Below are 27,418 nucleotides of genomic sequence, written 5' to 3' on the forward strand. Positions count from 1 at the left end.
TCTTATTAGTTTCTCCAGTATGTACTTAGTGAAGTCTGCCTCAGATAGGGTCTATTCAGTGGTGTAATAGGTGTGTATGTCATCATGTATTTATCAAAGCCTATCCTCAGAACACGGCGTATTCTGGTGTCTGGCCAGCCATCAAAGCGCTCTGAGCTGGCTAACATCTCATTCACATCAGCACATACATCTTTCCCTGCAAGACACATTTGAGTCTGTGTTCTCATTTAAGTGAGTGTTCTGTGTGTGTTTATGCACACGTGCATGTGTGGCTGTGCGCGTGTGACGTATCAGCCCAGTTGGACACTGAGAAGTGCTGACTCGTTGTGGGCAATTCATCACTTGAACAATTTTATTATGCAAGAAATCAATAATGTCTGTTTACCAGGAGTAACTAATTGAGTACTATACGAGACAATGATCATATTCTATGTTTCACAGCCCGGGTCTCTTTTTTTAAAGTGTCTGCTGTGTTATTTATCAATCGCATGAACATTTTACAGAAATTTGAACTCTGTATTCCTGCATTTAAAGCAACGGTGATTCAACAGAAGAAGCAGAAGACAAGAATGACAATTCAGTTTAACCCGCACATCTAGACTAAAGTAAATACATAGTGAACATTAATTATTACCCTAACTCCATTGCATTGCAGAGTTACTTTCTGGATCCCGGCACTTGACTCCTGGTTTAACTTAAATAAACGAATTAGATAAGAGGGCACTCATCAATATTTTTATATTTTAAATGTGTAATATGAAAGGTATTGCTCATGGTTACAGACCATAAACTGTATATAAATATGGACGGCTTGACAGCTTCCCAAAAGTGAAACCAAAACATCTTGATCGCCACCTGGTGGTGGGTACAGTATAGGTTATAAACCCACCCCCTTAATGTTAGCGGATGGGACATGGACCAAACCAGGTCCTCAGTAAGAGCGCTCAACCTTGCAGCAACTGTTGTTCAGGGGCCACAAAAAACGGCCCAATCGTAAAAGAGCCTGGGCTGAGCGGGAACTCGCCGACGGGACCAGCGGGAGAAACACTACAGCGCATATTCGTTGGGACGCATATCACGGAAGTAAACCCAGAAGCTTAGAAACTTTTTGGTGTATGCACCAGGCGAGCAACTCTATAGAATGGAATAGGCGCAATTTTGGGATCCAGTATCCAGTTAATACAATACATCCATGGACCAAGCTAACATATCAAAGTACACTTCAAATACATTTTAAAGATGGTTTCTGTCATTTTAAGTTGTTCTTATCACGCTGGTGTTTGTTTGGTTTAATTAGTTATTTGATGCTATAAAAGTGGGACGAAACGTCATTATTGACAGCTTGTGACTGACTCGTGATTGGTTGGCAGGTGTATGGGCGGGATCCACTGTCTGATCCCTACTGTGCCGACTCTGGCTCCAAAATTACAAGATGGCAGAACCCGTATCCAAATTTGTGTTTCCTAGGATGTGTAAAGTGATTTTTTTTCCAAATAATTAACCAATGTATGAAGAAAATAAATTCCTTCTTAATAAATCAATTTGAACTTTGTTTTAGTCAACCACACTACTCTGGAAAAATACTTTCCATATCACCCACATGTTTGGTGTTTAATCAGTTTATACCTTTGTATTATGGGTAAATGTGACTCACAGATGCACAAAAAAGGATTAAACAAATAAAGACAAACACACATAAGGAATGATGTGTTCAGTAGCTAGGGAGACCTTTGGCTATATACAGCAATATTTGTCCTACCACTGTGTCCTTCTCTTAAATCCTTCATTTCACTTGCACCACCACGCTCCCTCAAATGTGTGTGTGTATGTGTGCGTGTGCGTGCGCGGGTGTTATTGACAGTCACCAGTGGGGGGTATGTGCTATGTTGTGAGACACTGACAAGCTGCATTTCATGGAGCAGATGAAGCATTTTGAAGTTCTTTAAATCCCTTTAAGGGTCCAGCCAGGGACTTAGCTTCTGATGCTGCTGCCTATGCTTCTGCTTAAGTCTCTTGGTGGGAAGGACTGGGGTCTGGAAAATGTCCCCTCTACTACTGTGTGTGTTTGCATTTGTGTGTGATAATCTTGGGCATTGAGACCCTGCCATACTCTTCTGAAACACACACACACTCAACCTCCCCCACCTCTACACCCAAACCCCAGTTCAGTATCCACACCTCCCACCGATGCTTTATCTTCTATTCTGAGGGAGTTGCAGGAGGGGAAAAGAACTGACAGAGTTCCAATAGTGTAGTTGTTATACATGGCAAGGCCGCTGTGGGCTTAACTGCTGGCTGGAAAACTTCATCTCACATCCTCCTCCTCCTCCTCCTCCTCCTCCTCCTACTCCTCCTCCTCATTCTGTCCTTTCCTGCCTCCCTCCTTCATTACTCTCGCCATCCCCTCTGGTGGTCCTGCAACTCCAATCACTCTGCTCTTATTACCAGGGAGAGGGCACACACACACACACACACACACACACACACACACACACACACACACACACACACACACACACACACACAGTGACTGTACATTCTCCCCATTACCAGAGCATGCATCCCCGCTGCTGGGGAGATAGGCTTGATTCTGCTTTTTTTCCCTTGACATACTCTCTATATCTATCTCTCTTTCCCACTCTTCCTCTCCCTTCCCTTACTCTCTCTCGCTACCAGGCAGCCAGGGGGACAAATTGGCGCCCGGCTGAGCTAAATGTGCCTGGTGCTGAGAGCCAGATGGTACTGGCAAAGGGGTGAAGCGAGCAAAGGATGGATGCTACTCAGTGATGGAGCACAGAAACCATGGTGTGGCAGGGCAGCGTGGGGAGCTAGCTTTGCACACTAATAAACTATTAGTGCTCAGCGGCCCATAAGCTGTGCACAAGCCCTTGCCAGGAGTCGGTCTGACCATGTCAAAGATGTTGGGTGTGCGTTCAAGACTGGACAACATACTAAGGAAAGGAGTGGACGAAGAAGAGACTGACAGCTGATGTAAAGCTGGTGTGATGCAGCAGGAGGGAAAGCGAGGATGACTAGTCCATCAAATTGGAAGGTTAGGAAAAGGCACGAGATTAAAGGATAATAAAGAAAATTGCTGAAATCTGGGAATGTGGCAAAATTGCAAAAAAAAAAAAAAGGTCTGATGAGGCAGTCAGACAATCATTCAGGTTTTAAACAAACCCCCAGGTTGACTGAGAGAGAAAACAAAGGCGCGCTACAGTTTTACCTACAAATAAAGTGATTTCCATAATCTGGATACACTTTTGGCATGTTTACATCTTGTCCTATAGTCGTCAGGCAATTTCCATGTCTTTCCCCGTTTGACTACTTTTTAGCTATGTCACCGCATTCCCAGATTTCAGCAATTAACTTGGTGAATACAATGCTATGATAACCCAAATAAATGATGGCAAGAGATGTGAAATAAGAGCCAAGTAGTGAAACACTGGGGTTTCCTGTTTAGGTATAAACCTTGAGATGGATAAGTTTAGTGAACATAGTTTTGTTTAAGTTAAGATTGGAGCTGGTTGAGGGGCCCCAGGGGTTAAGATGCCAACCAAGAACTACAACAACAAACCAGGGACCTTTGTTGCATCTCTCTCCCCCTCTTTCTCACTTCTTGCCCCAAAACATCCTTAAAAAGATAGATTGGAGATGGTTGGGGATAAGCAGAGGTTTGGTGCAGGTAAGGATAAGAACATCCTCCTTCTCGGTTGAGTCCGCAAGAGTGTGCCCTCTCTCTTTCTTTCAGTCTCATAGTCTCTCTCTCTCTCTCTCTCTCTCTCTCTCTCTCTCTCTCTCTCTCTCTCTCAATGTCTTCCTCTCTTTTTTTACAGGGTTTCTTGGTGACATTCAGCTGCTCACTTCATGCTCCACTTTCCTTTACATCAACCCAAATTCCAGTATCTGGTGCTTACATAATATGTAGCAAAAGATTTGGACTTCAACAGCAGACCAATGCGATCTGGTAAGCTTTCAACGTACTTCGTCCACCCTCCTCAATGTTCTCCTATCATGATGCACAAAGCTGCCTAAGCCATCCATGCATAAGCAACACTAGCCATGGGCATGCTCGCTCACACACATGCAAACACATAGACTGTAGGGCGACATGTAGACGCAGCATGCTGACATTTAACAAAAAACAGAGGCAATGTGTGTGTGTGTGTTATTATTTGTTTGTGGATGGGTGCAGATGTGAGAAAGAGTGTTTGTGCCTTGCTGTGTGTGTGTGTGTGTGTGTGTGTGTGTGTGTGTTTGTGTGTGTGTTTGTCATGATAAGCTCAGGCCATCTCCAAACACAGTACAGGGGAACCTCAGAGTTCTTCCTCTGCAGAGTTGTATATTAGCTTGTGACACATTCCCTCTCACACTGTACCTGTTAGCAAAACACACCTCTAGTACAGTAACTATGATGGCTGAGTACCAAGCCTGCAAGGCTCACTTCTGCTGGCCCTGGTTCAAGTAGAGTGAGATACCCTGCTCTCTACTGGCCGAGCCAACCTTTAGTATACAATACCAATGGGGATGTACGCCTTCATATTTATTGTTTGCAATACTGGGGTTGATTAGGGTCTATGATCTATGATGTTTTTTTTTTCCTTTATTACCCAGGGTGCACATATTTTGAGGCTGATTTATTCATGAAGTAAATAAACTGCATTCCTCATTGTTCTTGTAGTGTAGTACTTTAACACCAGACTGAAAGGCAGTGTTTCACTGTCCTGACCTCTGACCACATCCAACCATCAGTGAAGGGTGCTCTGTTGCACCTGTAACCACACCCAACAGATATGTCACAGCATAGTGGCACACCCTGGGGTACATTTGTACAATACTGCAGCAAGGTTATAAGTTAAACCACAGTTAAGAGAATATAGTTTTAGAGATTTTCTGAAAGATGAATTGTAGGGTTGTGCCGATGGACGATATCATCGTGGTGGGTGGTCTGCCGACTGTACCATCCAGCAAATAGATGGTACCGTAGGGTGATTTAACGTCACTGCTCATTTAACACACAGTTTAACAACAAAACTAAACGCTGAGTGAACATTACTAGCTAGCTACGGTTTTCATGTTGGTTTTGAGCGGTATGCACCCCCACTAACCTGGAAAAAGGTTTTAAAACAGTAACGTTAATACAGCGTGTCGGAGGAATACAGCATTCTCCTGCAGCGGGGAGTCAGAGGCATCTGGGGTCTGATAAACAGTAAATTCATCAAAGTCAGCGTGCCCAACACTATTTTCCAATAAACTGTAGCTGTCAAATTTCACGGGACCCGCGTGAGTGTGGATTTCATGTCGCGGCTTTCGTCGCGGTTTATCACTTATTGAGTGAAGTCAGGGCTGGACTGGGACAAAAAATTGGCCCTGGCATTTTTGGACCAGGCGGCCCACACCCACCATGATTGGTCAGACACATTCTCTGCAGACAGTCCTCTTAAAATATGCATGCATTCTATGATATGAGTTGCCTAGTGTTCTGCGTTCATGTGATAGTTTTGGATCCTTCAAGACTTATCTGTTGATCTTACACTTAAATAATTCATTCATTCTTAAGTTATGATTTGTATATTTATGGTATTTTTATTATTGATATTTGATACATTACTGCCATTATTGTTATTATTACTATTTTGCTTAATATTGGCTTAGCAACTTTAAAAACAGTTTACTGTTAATTTTAACTATTGTAAGATTCATATTTTGTCGCTTTGGACAAAAGTGTAGAGGGGGTTGTAGTCGATTCTGTGGTCTGTCTCGGGACCATGGTCTCTGGCACGGACCAGTGGTTACTGCCACTAGGGGCGCTAGAGACACTGGTCTCGACCAGCTCCTCAGTGGTCTCCCCTGTGGTCCCTGTGGTCTGTGAAGCGGCTTTAGTATTTTCTCCCCTTTCCTGTCGTTTTGGCAGCACTGTTAGCTGGATAAATGTCAGAGATCATAATCTTTTGTCTATACAATACACTATATCAGATATATTATGATTATTATTGTTATTTTTATTGATAATGGAGATCTGTGTGGTCAGGACCAGCTGGTCTCTGGCACAGTGGTCACAACCAATATCTTGTGTCTCAGGGCCGGGGGGCGTGGCCATAGTGGATTTGATTGGGTCAGGCCAGTGCCAATAAAGAAAATTAACCAATGGGCCGCTGTGAGTTCTTTATGGGCCGGCGCGGCCAAAACAAATAAATAAATAAAAAAAAGTCCTATTTGTATCGGCAATTCGGACCAAAAGTGTGTCGGCCCACCGGGAAAATGCCCGGTATGCCAGGTGGCCAGTCCAGCCCTGAGTGAAGTAGTACTCGCCCTGTTGTTTATTTGGTTGCCATGACTTTGCGAGTGATGACGTCCTGTCACTGTTCCAGTTGCTCTGCTCACCCAAGGGGTAGAGAGAGCGAATTACTTGAGTTCAGTAGAACAGACAGCTCTACGACTTTATCACTTTTCATAAACAGCCGAAGGAACGGTGGTGCGTGGTGTACATAGCGGAAACCCTGTTGTGCGTCTGCCCTATTTCTGATACCGTGGCGCTGGAAATTTTACCGTGGCGCACCGCCACTATGCTATCAACATAGAGGAAACACTGCCTAGTCTCTTCTATAGTTAACCTAAAAACTTTGCAGGATTGCTCTGTAAATTAAATTGAGAATAAAACTAATGCATATGCCACCCGCTTAAATATGACAATAATAATAATAATAATAACAATAATATAATATTTACTCTATGCCAGAGACATGACGTGTTAGTCTGTGAAAATACTGTGTCAGGCTACACAAATATTGATCTTGACATTCGTTAGCCTCTTGTCTTTTTTATGTCTTGCACTGTACATTTAACTTAACATATTTAATTTTGTACAAGAAAACAGCCCTTATTAATGAATTATTATTTATTAGCCTATTGTAGTGTCTCAGGAAATCTTGCTCATTGTCACATAGCTCTTCTGTGGCTACTGCACTGAAGCGGCAGTTTAAGATAAGCCCAGAATTGACTTTTGTACACATGGGTGATTGTTTGATTGAGGTTGCTAACTTTTACTGTATCATTACCTCAACACACCTCAAGAGTTTCTTCTTCTACCGAATTACAGCAATGCATCTCAGTATATCACACTCTTAATATGTCTAACTCCAGAACCAAATCTTCATTAAGACCAAATGAGGAGATAAATGGTGCCCAACTGTTATGCTGTCACACAAACACAGGGTGCTTTGCAGAGCTTTAAACAGTGAGCAATTTGTGTAACCTTCCCTCCCATACTAGACTGTGGGCTAAGGTCAGCTGCAGGAATAGCAAGGGACGAGAACTGTCTGAGGGACCAGATAATGGACTACTGGGATATTGATGAGTTAGATAAACAGAGAGAGTGTGAAAGAAAAAAGGGAGAGATAGAAATAGAGAGAGGTCAGAAATAAGAAAGGGGGACCAAGGGAGGAGTGAAGTGAAGAAAAAAGTCCAACAAACAGGAAAGATACAATGAAATAAACTAGTGTCACATCTAGATTTTGGAGAAGGACCTTCAACACCTGATACCTGAAACAGGAAGAAGGATGAGGCTCAGGGAATGTATGTGCACAATGTGTGTGTGTGTGTGTGTGTGTGTGTGTGTGTGTGTGTGTGTGTGTGTGTGTGTGTGTGTGTGTGTGTGTGTGTGAGAGAGAGAGAGAATGTATGTGTCTGTAAAAAGGTATGCACCAATCACTGCTATGAGAAGTCAAAGGACGTAAGTGATGTGTGGTCAAGAAAACAACACTACATATAAAAGGTTGTATGTGTGTGTGTGTGTGTGTTTTGTGTGTGTGTGTGTTTTTGTGTGTGAGTGTAGAGAGAGAGAGAATGTATGTGTCTGTAAAAAGGTATGCACCAATCACTGCTATGAGAAGTCAAAGGACGTAAGTGGTGTGTGAGGTCAAGAAAACAACACTACATATAAAAGGTTGTATGTGTGTGTGTGTGTGTGTGTGTGTGTGTGTGTGTGTGTGTGTGTGTGTGTGTGTGTGTGTGTGTGTGTGTGTGTGTTTGTGTGTGTGTGTGTCTAAATAGAATTTAGAACAAGCTAAATGGCAGTTGTTGTTTTGGAAGGGCAGTGAGGTGTGTGTAGTGTATGTGTGTGTGTGTGTGTGTGTGTGTGTGTGTGTGTGTGTGTGTGTGTGTGTGTGTGTGTGTGTGTGTGTGTGTGTGTCTTTCTAGCTGTGTATTTGTATGCTGGCAAAAATAGCCAGTGTTATCTCTGACTGGAACAGGTGTCCAACATCACAACACACCCACCAAACACAACATGAAACTCACAATCCCACCATGAAGGCAAACACCTCTTTGAAAAATGGAGGATTGGAGGCTACGTTGTTATCTCACAGAGAAAATATTCTCAGACTTTGGAAAGCTAATTTACTAGCCACAAAAGTTATTATACCGCGAAAATAGTGGGGCTCCTTTTAAGGAACAGTTAGGCAACTTCATCCCCGAATCACACCGAGTCTTCCAAACTATAAGTTTGGAAGCACCTTAAGTGTACACAGGGGGAACTGAAGCTGTTATCTCTGCTCTCGTCAAAGCCTTCAGACTCTATTGACAAAAAAATTTATTTTACCTCACAGAACACAGGATTTGCTGGTCTTTTGTTGCCTCGATCGGTTAGTTTATTTTGTTAATTCCTAACATGTTAAAACACTAAAGGCACACAATAAAACAAACAAACTAACAAACATGTACAGACATGTGAAAATGACAATGACAAAGTTCTGTGCTCCAATCAACCAGCGGAGACTGGTTGTTCATCAAAAATAGTAATAATAAAAAAGTAACAAATAGCTTCAAATACCCCGCCCCCCTCAAAAAAAACCTACAAATTGTCATTTTTATTTCTGTTTGTGTATGGATTAAACAAAACACACACAGAGCCATGCTAGCTGTTTCCCATCTGCTCTCCAACTCAGTTCTTAACTCACAGACTTTGGAGAGTGGTATCAATCTTCTCATCTAACGCTCGGCAAGAACGCAAATAAGCTCATTTCAAAATGTGTTGAACTATTTCTTTGATTCTGATCACGTTTAAAATGTCTCTTGCAAGTTCCCCAATAGGATTTATATTACCGGTATGTCACTTGAGTATAATAATAGACACTTAATAATGAAGTGATATAGAAATATATTACACATAAATATAGTGAGTATAGTATAGTATAGTATAGTATATCTCTCTGCATTACACACATATGTACACACACTCGCTTTACAACACATTCTACTTGACAGTGTCAGAACAGTTTTTCTCACACAGAACAGGCCTTAGTGTGTGTGTGTGTGTGTGTATGTGTGTGTGTGTGTGTGTGTGTGTGTGTGTGTGTGTGGCGTATACTGTAGCATGAATGTGCGTGTATGTGTTTAAAACCTAATTTGTATATGGGCAAACCCATCTCTGTGGGTTGTATTAGAAGCATTTTGCACTGTAATGGGCTGACATGTTAATCTGAAACTCTATTCTCTGTAGCTAATGAACATATCCATCCAAGTCTGTGTGTGTGTGTGTGTGTGTGTGTGTGTGTGCGTGCGTGTGTGTGTGTGTGTGTGTGTGTGTGTGTATGTGCGTCTGTGATAAAATGGCAACGTCGTCCCATTTTTACAGTGCTGCTGAGGCAAAACATTTGAGCACTGATGCAAGGTGATGTGGGTTTATGTATTTTTAACAATGACGACATTGACTAGCATTACATTTTGAATTGCTCACATCGCTGTGTGTGTGTGTGTGTGTGTGTGTGTGTGTGTGTGTGTGTGTGTGTGTGTGTGTGTGTGTGTGTGTGTGTGTGTGTGTGTGTGTGTGGAGGAGAGACATAGATCTGACAGTTCTGGGTCAGACCAGTCCCGTGGAGTCAGGGAACCTACAAAACAAAACACAAATACACACACACACACACACATGTGCACACCGTGTAGGTGAAGATGACAAATGTTTGTTAGGCAAACGGAAAGGAAAGAGTGGTTGGATTTGGGCAAAAAAGGCTGCCTTGCTGTGCCAACACTCATACATCAGTCTACACCTTGGGAGCAGAAAGAACTCAACACACACAGAGAAAGATATACTGTATCTCTCATAGCCGGCAACACATATTTAGACCCTGCTGACTGCAGGGCTAAGAAAGGCGGCAAGAGCAAACAGAAAGCTGTGATATTGTAGTCGAGGGCATAAACACACCAACTATGGTCATGTTGAGCACAGCCGCGAATCAGCCAAATTATCACTGACACAAATAGGATGGTAGGGTCAGCAGCATCGCCAACTGCTATAACATTGCTCTAATGTATTCATCACACCCAAACTCGAGATATCAGATAAAGTATGTTCTTTTTTCCACACTTCCCCCTCATCATGACAAGATACACTCTGCAATTTTCAATGATGCATCAGGGCCAGACTATCCTTATTTTTATTCAGTTGAGCAGACAAAAACTGAGTAGAAATCAACTGCAACTAAGATTTTCAAATTTCTCAGTATTGCTTCACCCACTGGCCATTGCATCATTTTTCGGATCTGTGGCTGGTGTGGAAACGAATGACCACTGCTGTGTTTTGTGCATCCGTGTGTGTAGTGTTTTCAGAGAGAGAGAGAGAGAGAGAGAGAGAGAGAGCAGGAGACAGCTTGTGCATGTACGTGCCAGTCATGTCTGCATAATGTCCCTGAGGTCTATGACTGTATAACTAATACTTGTATTATTGCTAGAATAAAACATTACGCTGAACCAAGGAGGATTAGAAAACAAGCATGACACCTCTACCCACTTTCTCCTCTTCCAAATATTCACACACAAACACACAGACATGTATGCATGTGTGGAAGCAAGCAGCCAAGGGCCAAGTACACTAGCAAGCGGCCATGTTTCTTTCACAAGAGGCTGCAGTGAGGCTGTCATCGTCAGCATGGTTCTCTTCCCTCGCTCTCTTTTTCTCTCTTTTTCTCTCTCACACACACCACACACACACACACACACACACACACACACACAAAAAAACACACACACACACACACACACACACACACACACACACACACACACGAATTGTGACATCATGCCACGCGCATTTACACCAGAGGGTCAGAGGGTAACACAGCTTTATGTGCTGAGGTTTCATTGTCGTCATGCTCTGTGGCTGCAGCAGCCCTTATTCAGCTCTCTTTCTCTTAGATACACACACTTACACACACATAGGCTACAAACGTCAAAGATATCCCAGTTTACCATTAGCTCCTTTGACTCACATTACCACTGACAGGCAGGTTACTGCTTACAATCCAGATAATGATAGGTGGCAGGGGCGATTCTAGGATCCAACCTTTAGGGGGGCTCAGCCCCCAATGATAATGTGTTAGGATATAGTGCATGCAAAAGTGTTAACCCCCCCCCCTGCTAAATCAGTAATTTCATTAGCTGATAATCTCTGACCTTTCTGTTAACCCTTTTCTGGACTGGGTTACGGGTGCATTGGCGACAGCGACACAGGATATTAAACCTGTTTCAAGCCCTTTAGACCTGTAATTGTTTGTCCTCTGTCACCAACAGACAAGTTTGCAACTCTAACTTTAAGCACCAAAATTAATTAAATTTTTTTTTTTTATTATTATTATAATTTTAAGGAGGGCTGAGATGAGGCTTGAGCCTGGGGTCTAAAATCGCCCATGATAGGGGGGCCCTGCCCTCCTCTCTGATCAGCAAGGTTCTCAACAACTGGCCCAGACCTCTACAGTCAGACAACATTCTTCTAGTGAGTAAAAAGCCTCCATCTACCTCCTATCCCCCTCTCAACCTACTACATTACCTTTCTACCTGCAAGGCATTTAGATTCCCCTTTTTTGACACACTGCCACTTATTAGCTTTTAAAGTGGTATGTGCCTGTATATCCCCATCATCTTCACAGTTAATCTCATGGTGACATCCCGGGACATGTGTCCCGGAAGTGTTAGAGGCGGGGTTCCCTAGCAGAAGTGTATACCTAGAGAAACCCAAGCTTACTAGTGAAATACTGCTCTGGTCTCCTCCTTGTAAATTAAACAGTACAATTCAACTTCTTCAGGTCTAGCTCTAGCAGTGGTACTTGTTTGTTGCCATGTTTCAACCCACCGGCCCTATTGTCAAGGTACTGTTATTTACTTTGCTCCAAATCAGTCACCATCAGTCACCATCAGCAAAATAAGGTGTTAGCCTCCCAGTTTCTGTGCAACCTATATCTGTTTTTTGCATCCACCTCAATGCAATTTTAATGCCATTTGGTGCATATTCCAAATCAGATTTTCAATCACATTAGCACAAACCATTGGAGCTTTTGGGCTATGGAGTTCGGGAGGGGGCCCGGCAGTTGCCCACTCTGTCTGGCTGGTAATCCAGCCTCCTGTCCAATTCAATACCATATTTTACCTTAACGGTTGCTGCTCCCTTGGACAATTTTTCCCCCCGTCTTAACCCACACCACAGCCCCCCCGCCCCCCCTCCAGAGGCCGACTGCTCCTCACCTGAGGTAGCGCAGCGTTGATCTGCCGCTGGAGCACGTCCCTCTCGTGCAGCGCCCCCTGCAGCTTAGTCTGAGACTGAATGAGGGTCTCCTGAGTCTCCCTGAGGGACTCCAGCAGCTTGTCCCTCTCGTCCAGCATGTTGACCATCAGCTGCTCGAAGTTGGCCTCCTGGTCCGAGCCGTTCGGGACGCCGCCGGTGCCTCTGGGAGGACCAGCCGAGTCTCCCTCGTTGATGGTCGGCATCACTTCGCACATCATCTTCCCCGCTCTGTGGTCTGGGCAACGCTATAGGACAGTGTCGCTGTCGGGATTAAGAAGGGGACATATGTGGATTACAAGCCTGATAAACAGATTTACAATAATGATAAGAGGGCCTAATGACGCCCCGTAGCAACGGACAGCCAATGCAATCGTATTGATAGGCTGCGTCTTATTCCCATTGCATTAGGCTACATTTCTTGTGCACCATGCAAGCGTGCATCCTTAAGCTTTATATTGCCTTACCTAATCAGAGTGATTGAAATGATAAGATGATGGTGGACCTTTCATCCATATTAACCGGCGTTTTTTCACCCCGTGAGCAGATCCGCCCTGCCCGGCGCGCCATGCACTCACATGTAGAAATCCCGGCGTGATATGATTGACAGCTCAGAGATAGACGGGTACGTGTGGAGGGGTGGTGCCCGCGAGCACGGCGGAGATCATAGCACATTGGCAGGAAAAACAAACAAAAAATATAGGAAAATATCCCAAAGGAAATGTTTAATCTGCGTCCATAGTCTTGGGGACAGTGAGAGCGAGTTTTATCTGCATCCGCCTTCCATCTCTTCACACCGCCACCGAACCGACGCTCACTCCTCCCACACACAGAGTCACTCACGCACACACACTCACACTCTCTCTCTCTCTCTCTCTTCTCTCAGACACACACACACACAACACACAGGGAAATGCAGTTGTCACCAGGCTACAGCTCTGGAAATAAGGGACCAACTCCCAGCGTTCAGCCTATAAACGTTCTGCACCACATGCGACTGGAATTAGCTGGACGGTCACTCATGTCATAGGATAATCTCTAAACTCTGCGCTAGTATCATGCTTCTACCGTAAGCACATACTTGACCCTTAACTGGTAAAATGTAATTAACTTGACACATCAGCACCACTAAGCGCGTTCATGACCTGACAGTTGATCGTGATGCGCGTTCAAGCGGCACCAGTTTAACCAATAGCATGGTTGTGCGCTAAGAGTGCATGAGCAGAGCACCCTGCAGGATCTGAAATGAAGTTTAATATTATACATAATATTGTACATTGCTCTGAGTGACTAACACCAAGGCCCTGATATATCAACCACTGTGCCCGTGATCAAGAGCTATTTTTCTTGTTGCATGGATTGCAGTGTTTAGGACTTTGTTTGCTCTAAACATCAAATAATGTGCTACAGTAATGACAATCGACTTCTCACAATAATTGGTTGACAGACGTGTTGCTCTCTTTTGACTCCAGTGAACTGTTTTCACATAGTAATACACATGATAGCCTACCTTACTATAAACATGCATATCCTTTCCTATATCTTCCTTCAAGATTATTTGTGTTTCAGCAAATATTTGTGGGTGAAAGAAGCCAAGCCATGTCTAGAACCACTTTGCATGGTAAAAAAGGGACCATTTTACTAAAAAAAAATTTTTTAAATAAAAGATGGAGGAGTCCAAGAGCTTTTAATTGATTTTCTTTAGTGAGACATTGTGGTTTTGACAATACAGTTAAAATAATTATCTATCCAAAGGTGCCCTTGGCACATAGAAAACAAATATTTGAATCTGACACAGGTGACAGTGTTTATTTGCTGGTTCAAATTAAATAAGTTTGAAAGTGTGAACAAACCTGTCAAAAGTTTAAAGACTTGAAGCATGAATGTAATATATATATATATATATATATATATATATATATATATATATATATATATATATTAAAGATAGGCCTTATTTTGTCTTAATGCCCCATAGTGCCAATGTAAACCTCATATTTCCTCTTAGCTTCATGTTTTGAAATTTAACTGTAACCAGTGTTAGCTCTAAAAAAAATCAACAGTGATATTGTGACTGAATGGCAATCTCAGTTCAGTGTCAAGGGAAAATGCTGAGCACACTTAAGTTATGACTGACACACTATCAGATGATGAGATGTGAATTTAAATAGCCTACTACATAAGTTCCGCAAGGGTTTGCCTTCTGTAAAGTGTAAAGTGAATGTCAAGATTAAGGTTGTAAGAGTTTGAAAAAAGAATGATTTCATCAAAGTAGTATAAATTGTCATGGAAACATAAGTGAAATGATTAAGGAAAATTAAATGAAACCAGAGCTTGTTGGATAAAATGTTTATATTCTGTAGTCTATTTTCACTAGGCCTATATGATTATTATTTCTTCATTATGTAATAGATCTTAACCCATACAAATATTACACATAATTAATTCCTTCAATTATTTCTTTATTTTCTCCTATGTGCCAATACAGATGATTATTTAAAACAGACTTTTTCTATCAATGTAGGCTATATTAACTTTGTGATGTTTATACAAGTAAATACAAATACATTCATATATACATTCACACATTCAGTGCAAAAATATCACAACTTTGAGTTTAAAAGTCTTCACTCAATTATATTTCACTTCTAGATTTAGATTAAAAGCTGCAGAAGCTACAACGAATATTAGTCAGTTGGTAGAAACAGTGATGGCTGTTTGTCGCCACCTAGTGGCTGAATCTGACTTTCACTTGACGTTTTCAGTGGTGTAAAAGAAGCAATACCATGGTGTAGAAATACTATATACACACACACTACCGTTCACAAGTTTTAGAACACCCCAATTTTTCCAGGTTTTTATTGAAATTCATGCAGTTCAATGTCATATTGTACTCTGAAATGAAAGAATAGAACAATGAACAATTTAAGTTAAAAAAGAAATCATGGAATCAATTTATAAACCAAAATGTATTCTAAATTTTTGACTCATCAAAGTAGCCCCCTTTGGCAGATATAACAGCTGAACACACTCATGGCATTCTTTCTAAAATGGAAATCAAATATTCTTCAGAAAGTTCTTCCCAACTCTGTTGCAGAAGTTCCCATAAATGTGTGGCACTTGTAGGTTGCTTTGCTTTCACTTTTCTGTCCAGTTCATCCCAAACCAGCTCAATGGGGTTTAAGTCTGGTGACTGTGCTGGCCACTCCATGTTTTTAAGCTTACCATCTTGTTCTTTTTTTCTAAGTTTGTTCTGGCATAGCTTGGACATATGTTTTGGGTCATTATCTTGCTGTAGGATGAACCCCTGAGCAACTAGGCGCATACCAGAGGGTACTACATGGTGCTGCAAAATGCTGTGGTAGCTGTTTTGGGTCAGGGTGCCTTTCACTCTGTACAAATCACTGACCCTGGATCCAGAAAAACAGCCCCAGACCATCATGCTTCCTCCTCCATGTTTGACAGTTGATGTCACACACTGAGGAGGCTTGATAAAAGCTCTGGCCACAAATGAGAAGAACCTGATTTATTTTGAATCTTCTCTGATCCATCTCTGAAGTTGGAGAAGACGAGACAATGACTGTGCTGACTACTTAATTGCCAGGGAGGACTTTCTCATGACTAGAGGTCAAAGCATCACCTCTGCTTTTTGGGCTTCTTTGAACTGCAGCAGATATTTCTCAGAAAACTAATTTTGCTTTAGTTTCACAAGAATTTGCTCTGGGGATGTGGCTCTCTGCAGTTGAGTTCTCAAGTCCTTGACAAAAATGTTGTCAACAGCCATTCTGGGATGCGGTGGCCTGCAGCACTTTCACAAAATACTTAGATAGGTCACTGAACACAGCACTGTGGATGTTTTTAGCATTGCGACTTTTGGGTCTGACAATCTAAGAGATTTCTGCCAGTGTCTTCCTTTTCTTGGTGATTATCTAAGTCTAACTGGATCAGTGTCTGTGTATAAGAAACCTTATGAGTGGCAAAGTGACTAAATGATCTGCACTTTCAGTCACTTTCTGACATTGCTGTTGAGTGAGAAGTGGATGGGAAGATAAAACAAGTGACACAGGAACCATCTCATGGCTCTTCAGTGAAGCACGACTCTGCAGGAATACCCAGAGAAACTGCTTTCTGTATGAACTAGACTCTCACAGCATTTTAAAATATATTATATATAAAAAATAATTTCAAAAAATATTTTCCCCACTGGGAATCAATTAATACCTTTCACCTAGTATCTTATCTTATTTTAGGCTTAAGTATTTATGAAGCATTCTGGAAAGAAGCCTAGTCGCTTCAGTGCGTGTTATTGTTCCTCAACAACAACAAAAAAATCAAACACTATATTCCTCAATTAAGGAAACTCTTAACTGGTATATTAATACAAGTCATAATTGGCTGATAAAATAATGGGACAGACTCACTTTTCTACACTCTTGGTCACTATAAATCATTACAAAATTCCCAATGACCAGTAGATGGCAGTAAAGCAGCAGAGGGGGAAACGTCAACGATACTCTCGCGTTACTTGCAACGTCACGTCATTCCATGATGGCTGAAGATCCTGGCGGAACACTTTTCAATTTATCTCCTATCTTTCTTTTTTTCTCTCTACCTCAGCTTGCCATAGAGACATGGCAGGACCAACAAGCCCGTTAAGCGTCCACAGATCATTGGTGTCGACATGCCCAAGAAAGGGAACCGAAAACGGCTGAAATTTAGGGCCGGGGACGTTTGTTCGGAATCAGGTAGGTTATTTTACATTAGCCAGCAAGCTAGCCCGCCCACTGTTAGCACTTCACAGACAGATAGAATTGAAGTTGTTTCCCCTCTTCAATTTAGCTACAACGTTACAATATAATCATGTGACTGCAATATTATACTGCATCATAGTTGAACTGATGACTTGCTACGGTTACCTTTAGCTAGCTAGTGTTAGGCAGGTAGCAAGCTAGCTAAATCTAACGTTAATGCTTAAGTCATTTACAGATATGTAACGTTTCTGTCAGTAAATTAGTGGTCACAGCTGGTTCTGCTGATATATTTTTAAGAATTGGGACTTCTCAACAGTATAATTATTACAACATATGTCTGTTTTTCCTAGTGACCGTTGCTGATTATGCTGATGCCGACCCAGCCGTTGTGAAGTCAGGGAGGGTGAAGAAGGCTGTTGCAAATGCAGTTGAAAAAGAAGGTAACTTGTGATTGTTCGATATGAGCCAGGCCTGCGCAGAATCGATCGCCGCCCGTTGCATGCCGGTTAGATTTGTGTCCGACTTGTTCTCTTACCGTGCGTTCATGGACATCGGAAAAACGTTTTTCCGAGTGAAAACGTCACCATTCACGTAACGTCCTGTGGGAAACTCGGGCTGGATTTTGATACCCGAGTTTCCCAGTTGGTGACGCGTTGTTGACAACTGACGTTTGATGGAGGCGACTTTGGTTCACTGAACATATTTTAATGACACATTTTATTGTGGACAAATGTCTCTGCCAAGAAACATACACAGACATAACATGTTCAAATTATTCATAAATAGGCCAATGTATAAAAAAACAACACATTATCCGTGTCTTTTCCCGTTGGTTGTCCTGCAGATAACACAAACAAACACCTGGCGATGTGCTGTTTGAAAACAGCAGAAAATCTTTTGTTATTGTGGCCTCCATGTTTTCACACACCTGATGCTCTCGGCTATGGCCAACAGTTGGTGTCAGTCATGCAAAAAGTTGTTATGCCAAACGCCAATATAACAGAAGAAGAATAACACGCATCCCGACCATGTGAACGCTGCCAGTCGGAAAAACGACGTAACCACGGGGGGCGGTGCCTGTTATTCCGAGGTGGCATGAACGCAGGGTAATGGTGCGTTCTTTTTGTCCACCAAAGTCGTTTTACGAGTTGTTTTCCGGAGTTACGACCCGGAATTTACAAAAAGAACGCCCCCGAGGTCGTATTTATGACTCGTCAAGTCGTCTGAACTCAGAGGACCCCGAGCTCACTTTCAAAGATGGCTACGTCGTGCATCACACGTAGTAAACATTGTGGTTATCTACAATTTTAAGCACTTTTGTCGTTGTTGTAACCAAATGAAGTCGTACACATAGCGCTGTATACTGCTACCTATAGGCATGTCGCTACAGTCTTATTAGGAGTTAAATATCGCCTGATTAGTTATTTTGTAGCTTGTGCAGCTGAGATGCTCGGTTGCTATATGACAACAATGGCTTTAAGCCGAGTCTTGAGCAGAAAACAGAGCAGTAGACTAACTTTAATCAAAACGTAATTTTCATGTATCAAACTGTGAAATATATGTGTGTAATATGTCAATAACTGGGTGAATAGAATCCTAAATGTTACTAAAAATGTTACAAAAATCCATCTTTTCTCCGACTCGTAGTATTGTGTGACAAAAAGAATGCAACAACCCGCGGTTATTCGTTTTTCGACACGAATGTGACGTCACGCTCGAGCTACTAGTCGCGATTACAAGACAAAAAGAACGCACCATTAATACATCCATGCTTGATCCCGACTTGCTCTGACGTCATGCACGTGTGGGCAACGATAACCTACTTACGAGATCAAGGCAGCCGCAGCGCCGTTGCTTTTTTAACAGACAGCAAGACCCAGGGGCATGCTGGGAAACTGCTGCCTCTCAGCTGATCTAACCGCTGATTGGCTCAGAATCGACTCAACATGATGAAGTTTTATATAAACTTTTTATTGATTTTGAATTGGAGGGATTTTAACTGTGATTTGTCTGATTTAAAGGCTTATTCTGTACAAACCACATGTTGTGAGGCTGATAGTTACGTTTAGAAGTCAGAGAGACTAAATCTGTTCAGATTACGCATCATCTACAGTGTGTTGATAATTAAAATCGGCAGAAGCCACATGTAGAGCATTTTGACAGCCACTCTGTCATAATAAAAACAACTGGAGACTGCGTACAAGCTTATATATGGGTCTGATAACATTTTATTAAATTGGAATCGGACCTAACAGGATGTGAGTGTTTATGTGACTTCCTGTTCAGCCTGAAGGCTGCTGGAAACGGCTGGAACTTGACAGCGGAGTTTTGTTACCGCCCCCGGCGGCTGCCGCCTGCTCTCGTCCACATTACAGGCGAGGCGCAGTTTATCTCGAACGAGCCTAAAGGCCGGGACACATATAGCCGACGGGCGACCGTTGACAGAAAACCCCGTCGATATGATCAGTCGCGTCCCCGAGGTCCAAAAAACTGCCACAGAACAGACCAAAAAGACGAGAGGAGACGAGACGTAATACATCTCCACAACAGCAGGCGGCGCTAATCTGTAATGTTGCCCAAGAAATGAAAACCGGCAGCTGATTGGACGAACGCGTCACATAGGTTTGTTTTCTCCGGAAATTGAAAGCCAGACTGTCATGGTGGCCGTTCAGAATACGATCTCATATTGTACTAAAATAGTTCACTGAAACGTGTTTCTGAAAACATTTTGAGCGAGAAATAGGCCGTGCAGTGTCTGAATCTGTCTTCATTTCAGCTCAACAAAGGTCAGTTTAAAAGATTTTCATCAGATTTTGAGAGTTAGTGCCCCATTCCTTCGTCATTTCGGGCGGAGTCCCGATTTCCCTGCCGCCAACCGAACATGTCAGGTCGGCCAAAATGAACGCCGACAGCCCCCCAGACGGATGACGGCACGGGACACACCGAACAGATTTGAGTCACTGACCTCGCCAGACTGTCCCACGGCCGATAATCGGCCTGATGTGTCCCGGCCCTAATGCGTCACTGTGTCCACGTTCGGACACTACTCGCTGCTATTGGCCATATTCGGACTCTTCCGACCTTACGCACTTTTCGGTCTTTTTGCGGTACTTTGTTTCCGATCATCACCAAAAAATTTTAGCAGAATTGATCTATACCCATCTAACAATCTACGTATGAATTTTCATATATGTACATGGACATTTACATGTCTAATTAGTATATGAAAGTGACTTTGATGAGGGAAAGAAGTAAGAATGCTCAGGCGACGATCTTTCCCTCTAAAAAGTTTATATTTTTACTGTACTGGAAATTAAGGAGCTTTTATTGCATAATTCAGAGTTGTTGAAGCATGTCATTTTATTGTGAAGGACGGAAGTACGATCCGGTAGTTTTGACAGCATTGATGGGACTTAATACTCCCGAAAAACCAGCAACGGCCGTTGTTTACAGCGAGGAGATATGGGTGTCCGGTTATGGCCAAGGGTAGCGCACGGCTAATTCACCCGTGATAGCGTACTTTAGCCGGCTCTTGTAAAGTAAAAGCTAAAGTAAACAGTTAAAACTATATACGGGGTAGAAAGGTAAGAAGATGCACTTTAGTTTTACACCATTAAATTAACTGAAAACATTAATAGATCATTTATATTTGTATTTGAACAGATATTTTGATAGAACGTTAGCCAATAAGTGTCCTAACGTGGACACAGTGACTAACGTTACAGTCAGACATTTCTGTATATTTATGATTTGAGATTACAGTGTCACTTGGCCATATCTGGACAGGTGATCCAAGTGCTTAACTTAACACTGTGTGTTTCAGTGAAATTACTCTGCGGCCTGGAAGCATCTCAGGGTGCTGTAGAGGAGGTCCTCTCATCTTCAGTGAGTGTCACAGCCGACGCTTTGGACAGCAGTGATGACCTAGACCCCGAAGAAGATGGAGAACATGAAACTAAAGCGTCCCGCAAGAAGAAAAACAAGAGGAGAAAGGGTATTATTTGTAGTTTGTTTAAAGTATGCACATAGAGGAATGAGTCGAAAATGGAGGCCTCAACATTTTGTGCAACCTTGACTGTGATGTTTGCATGTTGTCTTCCCAGAAAGCAGTGAGAGCGGGGATGGGGGGGAGTATCCAGTGGATATTTGGTTAATGCTTGCCTCCTACATTCGGCCCGAGGATGTGTGCAGATTTGCTCTAATCTGTAGGAATGCCTGGACGGTCACATGCACTGCAGCTTTTTGGACCAGGCTTTACAAAAGGTAAGTGGTGTTATTGATCAACTGCGTGCAGTTAAGGGTGAACAGTATTTTTGCAGACGTTATTATGAAGTTAACAAGAAAAAAGGCTCTCTGTTCCTCATCGCCCAATTTAAAACTGAAATTGAAGGCAATACTGATGGGATTTTGGTTGATTGGTGTATTCCTTCTAAGACTTAGCCTGGCTGACACCAGACCCTTCTCAGTTGTAACTGAGAGTGGGTCTGAGAAAGGTTCATTGACAGTTCATTTCCAAAGGGGCGTCATCGACGGACGCGGCTCAAATAGCTCTGGGCGCATTGGATAGTCCTTCAACCAATCAGACCAACGATCCGGGTGACGCTGCGCTTCGGTAGCCGTCATGTTGAATGTAAAGAAAAAGCTGCTCGCCGTCGATGCGTTATCGTCGTCGCGTAAAGCGGTTGTGATTGGTGCCTCGATTTTGGGGACATTGGAAATGGGTTTGAATGGGCTCTTCGCCAGACTGACTTGCAGAGCAAATCTCAAATTTGCCGGAAGTTCGTCAGGGTTTAACAAGGCTATCTAAGACTAGTTTGCTGATTCACTCAAGAGCCAGAGGTAGTGAACGTGCTGCTTGGAATAAAACCTGTGTCTCTGCGTTCCATGATTTCACTTTATTCATTTTTTTAAACATGTACAAAATAAATAAAAAATGATTACAATGGAAACTACCATACATGTAACGTTCATTATTTATTGTTAAATTGAGGACCATATCCATTGTTTGCAGTGTTTATGACAGGATAAAAAGTCTTGAATGTGGTCCAATAAATTAGCAAAGTAATTGAATAAGCTTTTGATTAATTAACATGTTTCCTCACCCTCCCACTTCCATCTCTCACAGGCACTACAAGATTGATGCTGACCTGCCATTCCGTCTCCAGCCTGACTGTATTGACATGATGTGCGCTTTACGGGCCCGTGTGATTCGCTCCCTTTTCCATTTGTATGAGCCGTTCAGCTTGCGTGTCTCGAAAATTCCTGCCTTGCCAGAGTCCACGCCCACAACCTTGGTCAACTCCAAGGTAAATAATCTGATGTGTAGTCGGTCACCTAACTATACAGATGTAAAGCTAAAGTTTTGTTTTTATTTTGTTTATTTATTGCAAGTGATTGGCTTATAATTAAGAGATCCACCTTTTTCATGCAAGTGCACTAATGGCTAAATGGGAAAAAAAGTGCTAACTGACCCTGCTGATAACCAATTTTGTGATATCCAGGCTATGTATATGTATCATAGACTGTATGTAAAGATGGACATGTCGTCTCCACTTCCTCCTACTGTACAAAAGTAAAGTCAAAATATCCTGGATACGGGCGCTGCCATCTTGTAATTCTGCAGCTAGAGTCTGTGCAGCAGTAGTCTATATCCACGATGGTCCGCTTCTGGGATTGCTCTCGTTCTGCCAGAAATTCTGCCGGATGTCACTTTTTTCAGATGTCTGTTTTCGGCTGTCCCGTTACCTTCCGCTTTCTTTGTGTTGTAATTTTAAACAGTGGTCGATTTATGATGAATATGGTTAGTTGCTTCTCAGATCTCTGCAGGGTGAATCCAGACAGCTAGCTAGATTATCTGTCCAATCTGAGTTTTCTGTTGCACGACTAAAACAGCTTTTGAACGTACACGTTCCACCAAAACAAGTTCCTTCCCGAAGGCTATTTTGCAACGGCACCATGGCTCCGCTTGGTGCTTAGCACCGCCCAAGACGATTGTGATTGGTTTAAAGAAATGCCAATAACCGAGAGCAGGTTTTTCTCCCATCCCAGAATGCTGTGTGGACTCGCCAGACTCTCCTTCGTAGCGCTGTGGAGGAAGGGCTGGCAATGTGAGACTAGCGCAGTAGTGATCGGGCAGTGGAACTGCGATATCGAAGTCCCGCCCATACACCCGCCTGACCAATCACAAGTTAATCACAGCTGTCAATTATGACGTTTCACTCCATTTTTAAAGCATCAAATAACTAATTAAAACCAAAGTTATCAGATAAATAAACACTTGAATAAACATCAGTGTGATCAAAAGTACCTAAAATGAGAGAAACCGCATTTGGGGGAAATTTATGACGTGCATTATTGACTTTTTTAGTTTTAGACTTTTTGGATTTATGACCTATACTGCAGCCAACCACCAGGGGGCGATCAAGATATACAGTCTATGCATTAACCTCTGATATGTATTTATTCAGTCTCCTTTTTGCAAAAAACAGAAGAAATGCATGCTTGTCTGTAAAAATTAAACTAGCCTTTGCAAAAGATTGATGATTGAGGCATTTAATGTTTCCTCTTGCAGTGTTTACTGTTCTGGGTCAGAAAGGTGTCAGGGACTCGGCCTGAGGCACTATGGGAGTTCAACTTCAAGTTTTTAAAGCAGGTAAAAAGGGTTGTTTAAAATCATACTACACTTCTTTCCCTAATATGATTTTTACGTAGTCAGTAATGGCCGGTCGTTGTTGCTGCTGATGTCATGTATAATTTTTTTTTTTGTGGTAATCTCCATCCCAGCAGGGACACAGTAAGAATGGTTGTGCCAAGTCCTTGTGCATGCCCAGACAATACAAAGAAGTCCACACAAACCCAGACACTGACTGCTACATGCTTCAGGTCACCACCCTCAACTTCATCTTCACTCCTGTGGTCATGGGCATGACGCTGACCCTGGTTAGTAACTCTTGGGTTTTAGTGGATATTGGCTTCTACTTCATACGGAGCACTGACTGCTCTTTTAACTATTTGCATGTGTTAACCTGTAGCTGACCTATGTTGGTAGTGATAGGTAATGAAAAAGGATGTTTTTATTGACACCTAGGGAGCAGGATGTAGTTTTTATGAGTTACAGTCTATAAAGTTTGTAGGTGTCTATCACAGCCACATAAAAGCTCATAATGAATAAAGAGAGAGACACACCGTCTTAGGTGAATCATGTCAAAAATATCCTGAATCTCCCCACCTACTGGCAACATGCTTGTCATGATATGCTTGCAATTATATTTGTATTATTTTTGCCAGTAGTCTGCTTTAGCTTATATTGTCTTCCGCACCAAGGATTAAAATACGATTTTTGATCATTAACTGGTGCATGAAGTAGCTTTATCTCCTCTCCTAATCTGAACTGGTCTGTCTTTGTCTTTTCTCATAGTTCACAATCAACGTTAGTACTGACATGCGCCACCACCGCGTTCGTCTGGTCTTCCAGGACTCGCCGCTCCAGCGGTGGAAAAAGAGGGGAGATCAGGGTGGGACCCAGGTGGTGTTGGACCCCGTACACAGTGTAAAGCTCATGGACTGGTGGCACCCACAGTATCCATCTTCACCCTACACATAGGAGTCCTGCCCCCTCAGCAGAACGTCACACCAAGAACCCTGCTGTTATCCTGTACACTCACCAGAAATATGATATTGGATGACTCTGCAGAACCCTGTGTTGTGTTCATTCACATTTTGATTGTCATTGTTAGATTCTTAAGAAAGCAAACATTGACTGGCCTGAGATGGGATGCAAGCCCACCTTCCAGTGTCAGTATCAAATGTGTTGCATGCCCATCCACCACCGCAACCTCCACACCCTACTTAGAATGTTATTTGAACATCAAAGCTCTTCATGGATGTAAATCATGTAGTGCAGAATTGTCCACTATGAACCTTATTCATTATTCCAGAGAGACTGGGCTTGTTATCTATCTGCCATGTCCACATAGGGACATTGGCAGTTCCTCTACTCCTCAACTTCAGCAGTGTCTTAGGCCTAGTCCATATGTACGCAGGTATTTTTGTCCAACCAGGTTTTTCCCTCCTTTGTTCTAAAGCAAAATCCTGTCAACACAAGCATTGTTTAAAAAAATAAAAAAATCTCCATCCAAATGAAAACGCAAAAACACAGTTGAAGCGCTGTAAACAGCATGCCAAACCAACAGGTGGCCATGATATATCCCAAACCCTAAAGCCATGTTGGCAAATCAGAGGCCTGAAGAAAAAAAAAAGAAAAGCTATTAAGATCGGTTTTCAGTGACCTTCAGTGCAGTTTGCGTGTGGACGAAAGACCAAAATGTATTTAAAAAAGCAACATTTAAAAATAATATATAATAAAATACCCGTGTACATGTGGACTAGGCCTTAGTCTTTCTGAAAACATGGAGAAGTGGGGCTGGGTAAAATGGGAAAGAAACCAGAAGATCATCATCTGAAATCAGTGATTGTTTTGATACCTGTTTATATGTGAAAAACAACAGCTTGTTTATTAGTTTCCCACTTTGAACAGCTGGGAGAAATCTAACTTCAAATAGTTTTCCATAGTTATCTCAGACAGGTGCATAATGTTTTACAATATAAAAAATACTGTGATATGATCACAATAATAGTTAATAGATGATAAATATTGACTTATTGCTCAGCCCTACAGACATGCCAGAGAGAGGGTCTTGTACATTTTTAGAGCTACCGGTTGCATAAAAAGATTCACAAGTCTGCCATTGTTTTACGTTAGACAACATGTTTAACATGAATGTTGAACCTATGTGTGTAACACAATTTCTAGGAGTTTTTCTCATGGATTACCAGGTGGAACATTTGTACTGTCCTCCCTTGGTTTGTTTTTATGCTTACTTGAAAAGTTGCTTAAATTTCTTGGTTTTGCATTGTTTTGAATGTTGACAATGTTACATCAAGAGTTGCATTCTTTTAGAATCATGTTTTTTTTTCTTGATGTATTTAATTCAAGGCAGCATCACTTAGTATTGTGTCAATATTAATGACTTTTGACTTTTTACTGAAGGGTCAAAGAGATGATTTACCTCGGACCTCATCCACTCATTTGGGGAATTATTATTTTTTTTTTTCTTCTTTCTAGTGTGTCTTGGTTAAAAACATCTTGATTGGCACCTTGCTGACTGTGAGCCATGTACCCTACTGCCTCCTGTGGAATCTGATTCTCAACTTTGAATGGCTCGAAGTGATTTAAAGTGGTCTGTCTAATGCGTGTTGAATGTGTGTTGAATCATACTAATCACATACTTGATTATGATGGGGAGAGAGTTACCATTGGCATTGATTTATCCATCTGTCAGACACTCAAAATTATTTTACCTGGATTGAATTGCATATATATCAAGATATTGTCAATGAAAAATATAGATTAACAACAAACCGTTTACAATTATAGAAATAAAGACAGGTGGATGTTCTGGTCGTTTGTCTAGTTTTGTCAGATGAGTTACATTGAAAAAACAACTTCACTGAAATAAAAACTAAAACTGCCCATTCAAAATGCTTCCAGTCTCATGTCAGGAAATATTACTTTGCAATATATTATTTGGGGAGTTTGCCTCCCTCTTGTTGTCATACTGGGTACTACTGGTGTGCGCCAACAGTCACTGCATAATAAAAAGGCTCTTCTTCACATATATTTTATATGTAAGAACGTTTTTCACGCTGTTAGTGTAGTTGTACCAGTGAATAGGCCATAATATTTCCCGACCAGTGAAGCAAACAAAAGAACATACAGAAAACCGGACGACCAACATCCTGAAATACAGCAGTCATACAAGGTGGTCTTTACAATCACACATACTGATACACATACACACACTGCCTGCTGTGAAATGACAATAGCCTACATTTTAAACTACAGAAATGTGAAATTGGGAGTTAAACCTGGATCAATATGATGTGGGTCCTATGATTAAAGGCGTTCCACATGATGAATGTCTGCATCTAGCGCTAATACATAACATCACAAACACTGGCCTCACAAATACTAGGTCACTTCTCTAAAACCGATAAAAATGTATTGGGTCACATTGTATTGCACAGGGTTTCAAGCCATCCCCTGCGTCCTAACACT

General features: G+C 42.0%; 2 protein-coding genes across 13 annotated transcripts in view; one reads left to right on the plus strand and one right to left on the minus strand.

Annotated features, from left to right (window-relative positions):
• ppfia4 (PTPRF interacting protein alpha 4) overlaps positions 1–13,379 on the minus strand; it is a 59,868-nt gene extending 46,489 nt beyond the window's left edge. For 8 of the 11 annotated variants that reach the window (XM_039797227.1, XM_039797229.1, XM_039797228.1 and 5 more), the window contains exons 1-2: positions 13,018–13,379; positions 12,514–12,814 (exon numbers count right to left, since the gene is read on the minus strand). In XM_039797227.1, the coding sequence (XP_039653161.1) occupies positions 12,514–12,771 (258 nt within the window). In that variant the 5' untranslated portion in view covers positions 12,772–12,814; positions 13,018–13,379. The remainder of the gene's footprint in view (positions 1–12,513; positions 12,815–13,017) is intronic. The other 3 variants (XM_039797223.1, XM_039797215.1, XM_039797217.1) reach the window with 1 other exon arrangement.
• A 3,704-nt stretch (positions 13,380–17,083) lies between these two features.
• tmem183a (transmembrane protein 183A) lies at positions 17,084–26,842 on the plus strand. 2 transcript variants are annotated; one of them, XM_039797232.1, is made up of 8 exons: positions 17,084–17,295; positions 17,652–17,741; positions 21,125–21,295; positions 21,405–21,564; positions 22,427–22,607; positions 23,873–23,953; positions 24,085–24,240; positions 24,719–26,842. In XM_039797232.1, exons 1-8 carry the CDS (start codon positions 17,232–17,234, stop codon positions 24,902–24,904), a joined length of 1,089 nt encoding a protein of 362 aa, XP_039653166.1. In that variant the 5' UTR covers positions 17,084–17,231; the 3' UTR covers positions 24,905–26,842. The 2 variants fall into 2 exon arrangements, with proteins under 2 accessions (XP_039653166.1, XP_039653167.1); XM_039797233.1 differs by having other exon boundaries at positions 24,088–24,240.
• Positions 26,843–27,418: the final 576 nt, after the last annotated feature.

This window comes from Perca fluviatilis, chromosome 4 (assembly GCF_010015445.1).
Source record: "Perca fluviatilis chromosome 4, GENO_Pfluv_1.0, whole genome shotgun sequence".
NCBI lineage: Eukaryota > Metazoa > Chordata > Actinopteri > Perciformes > Percidae > Perca > Perca fluviatilis.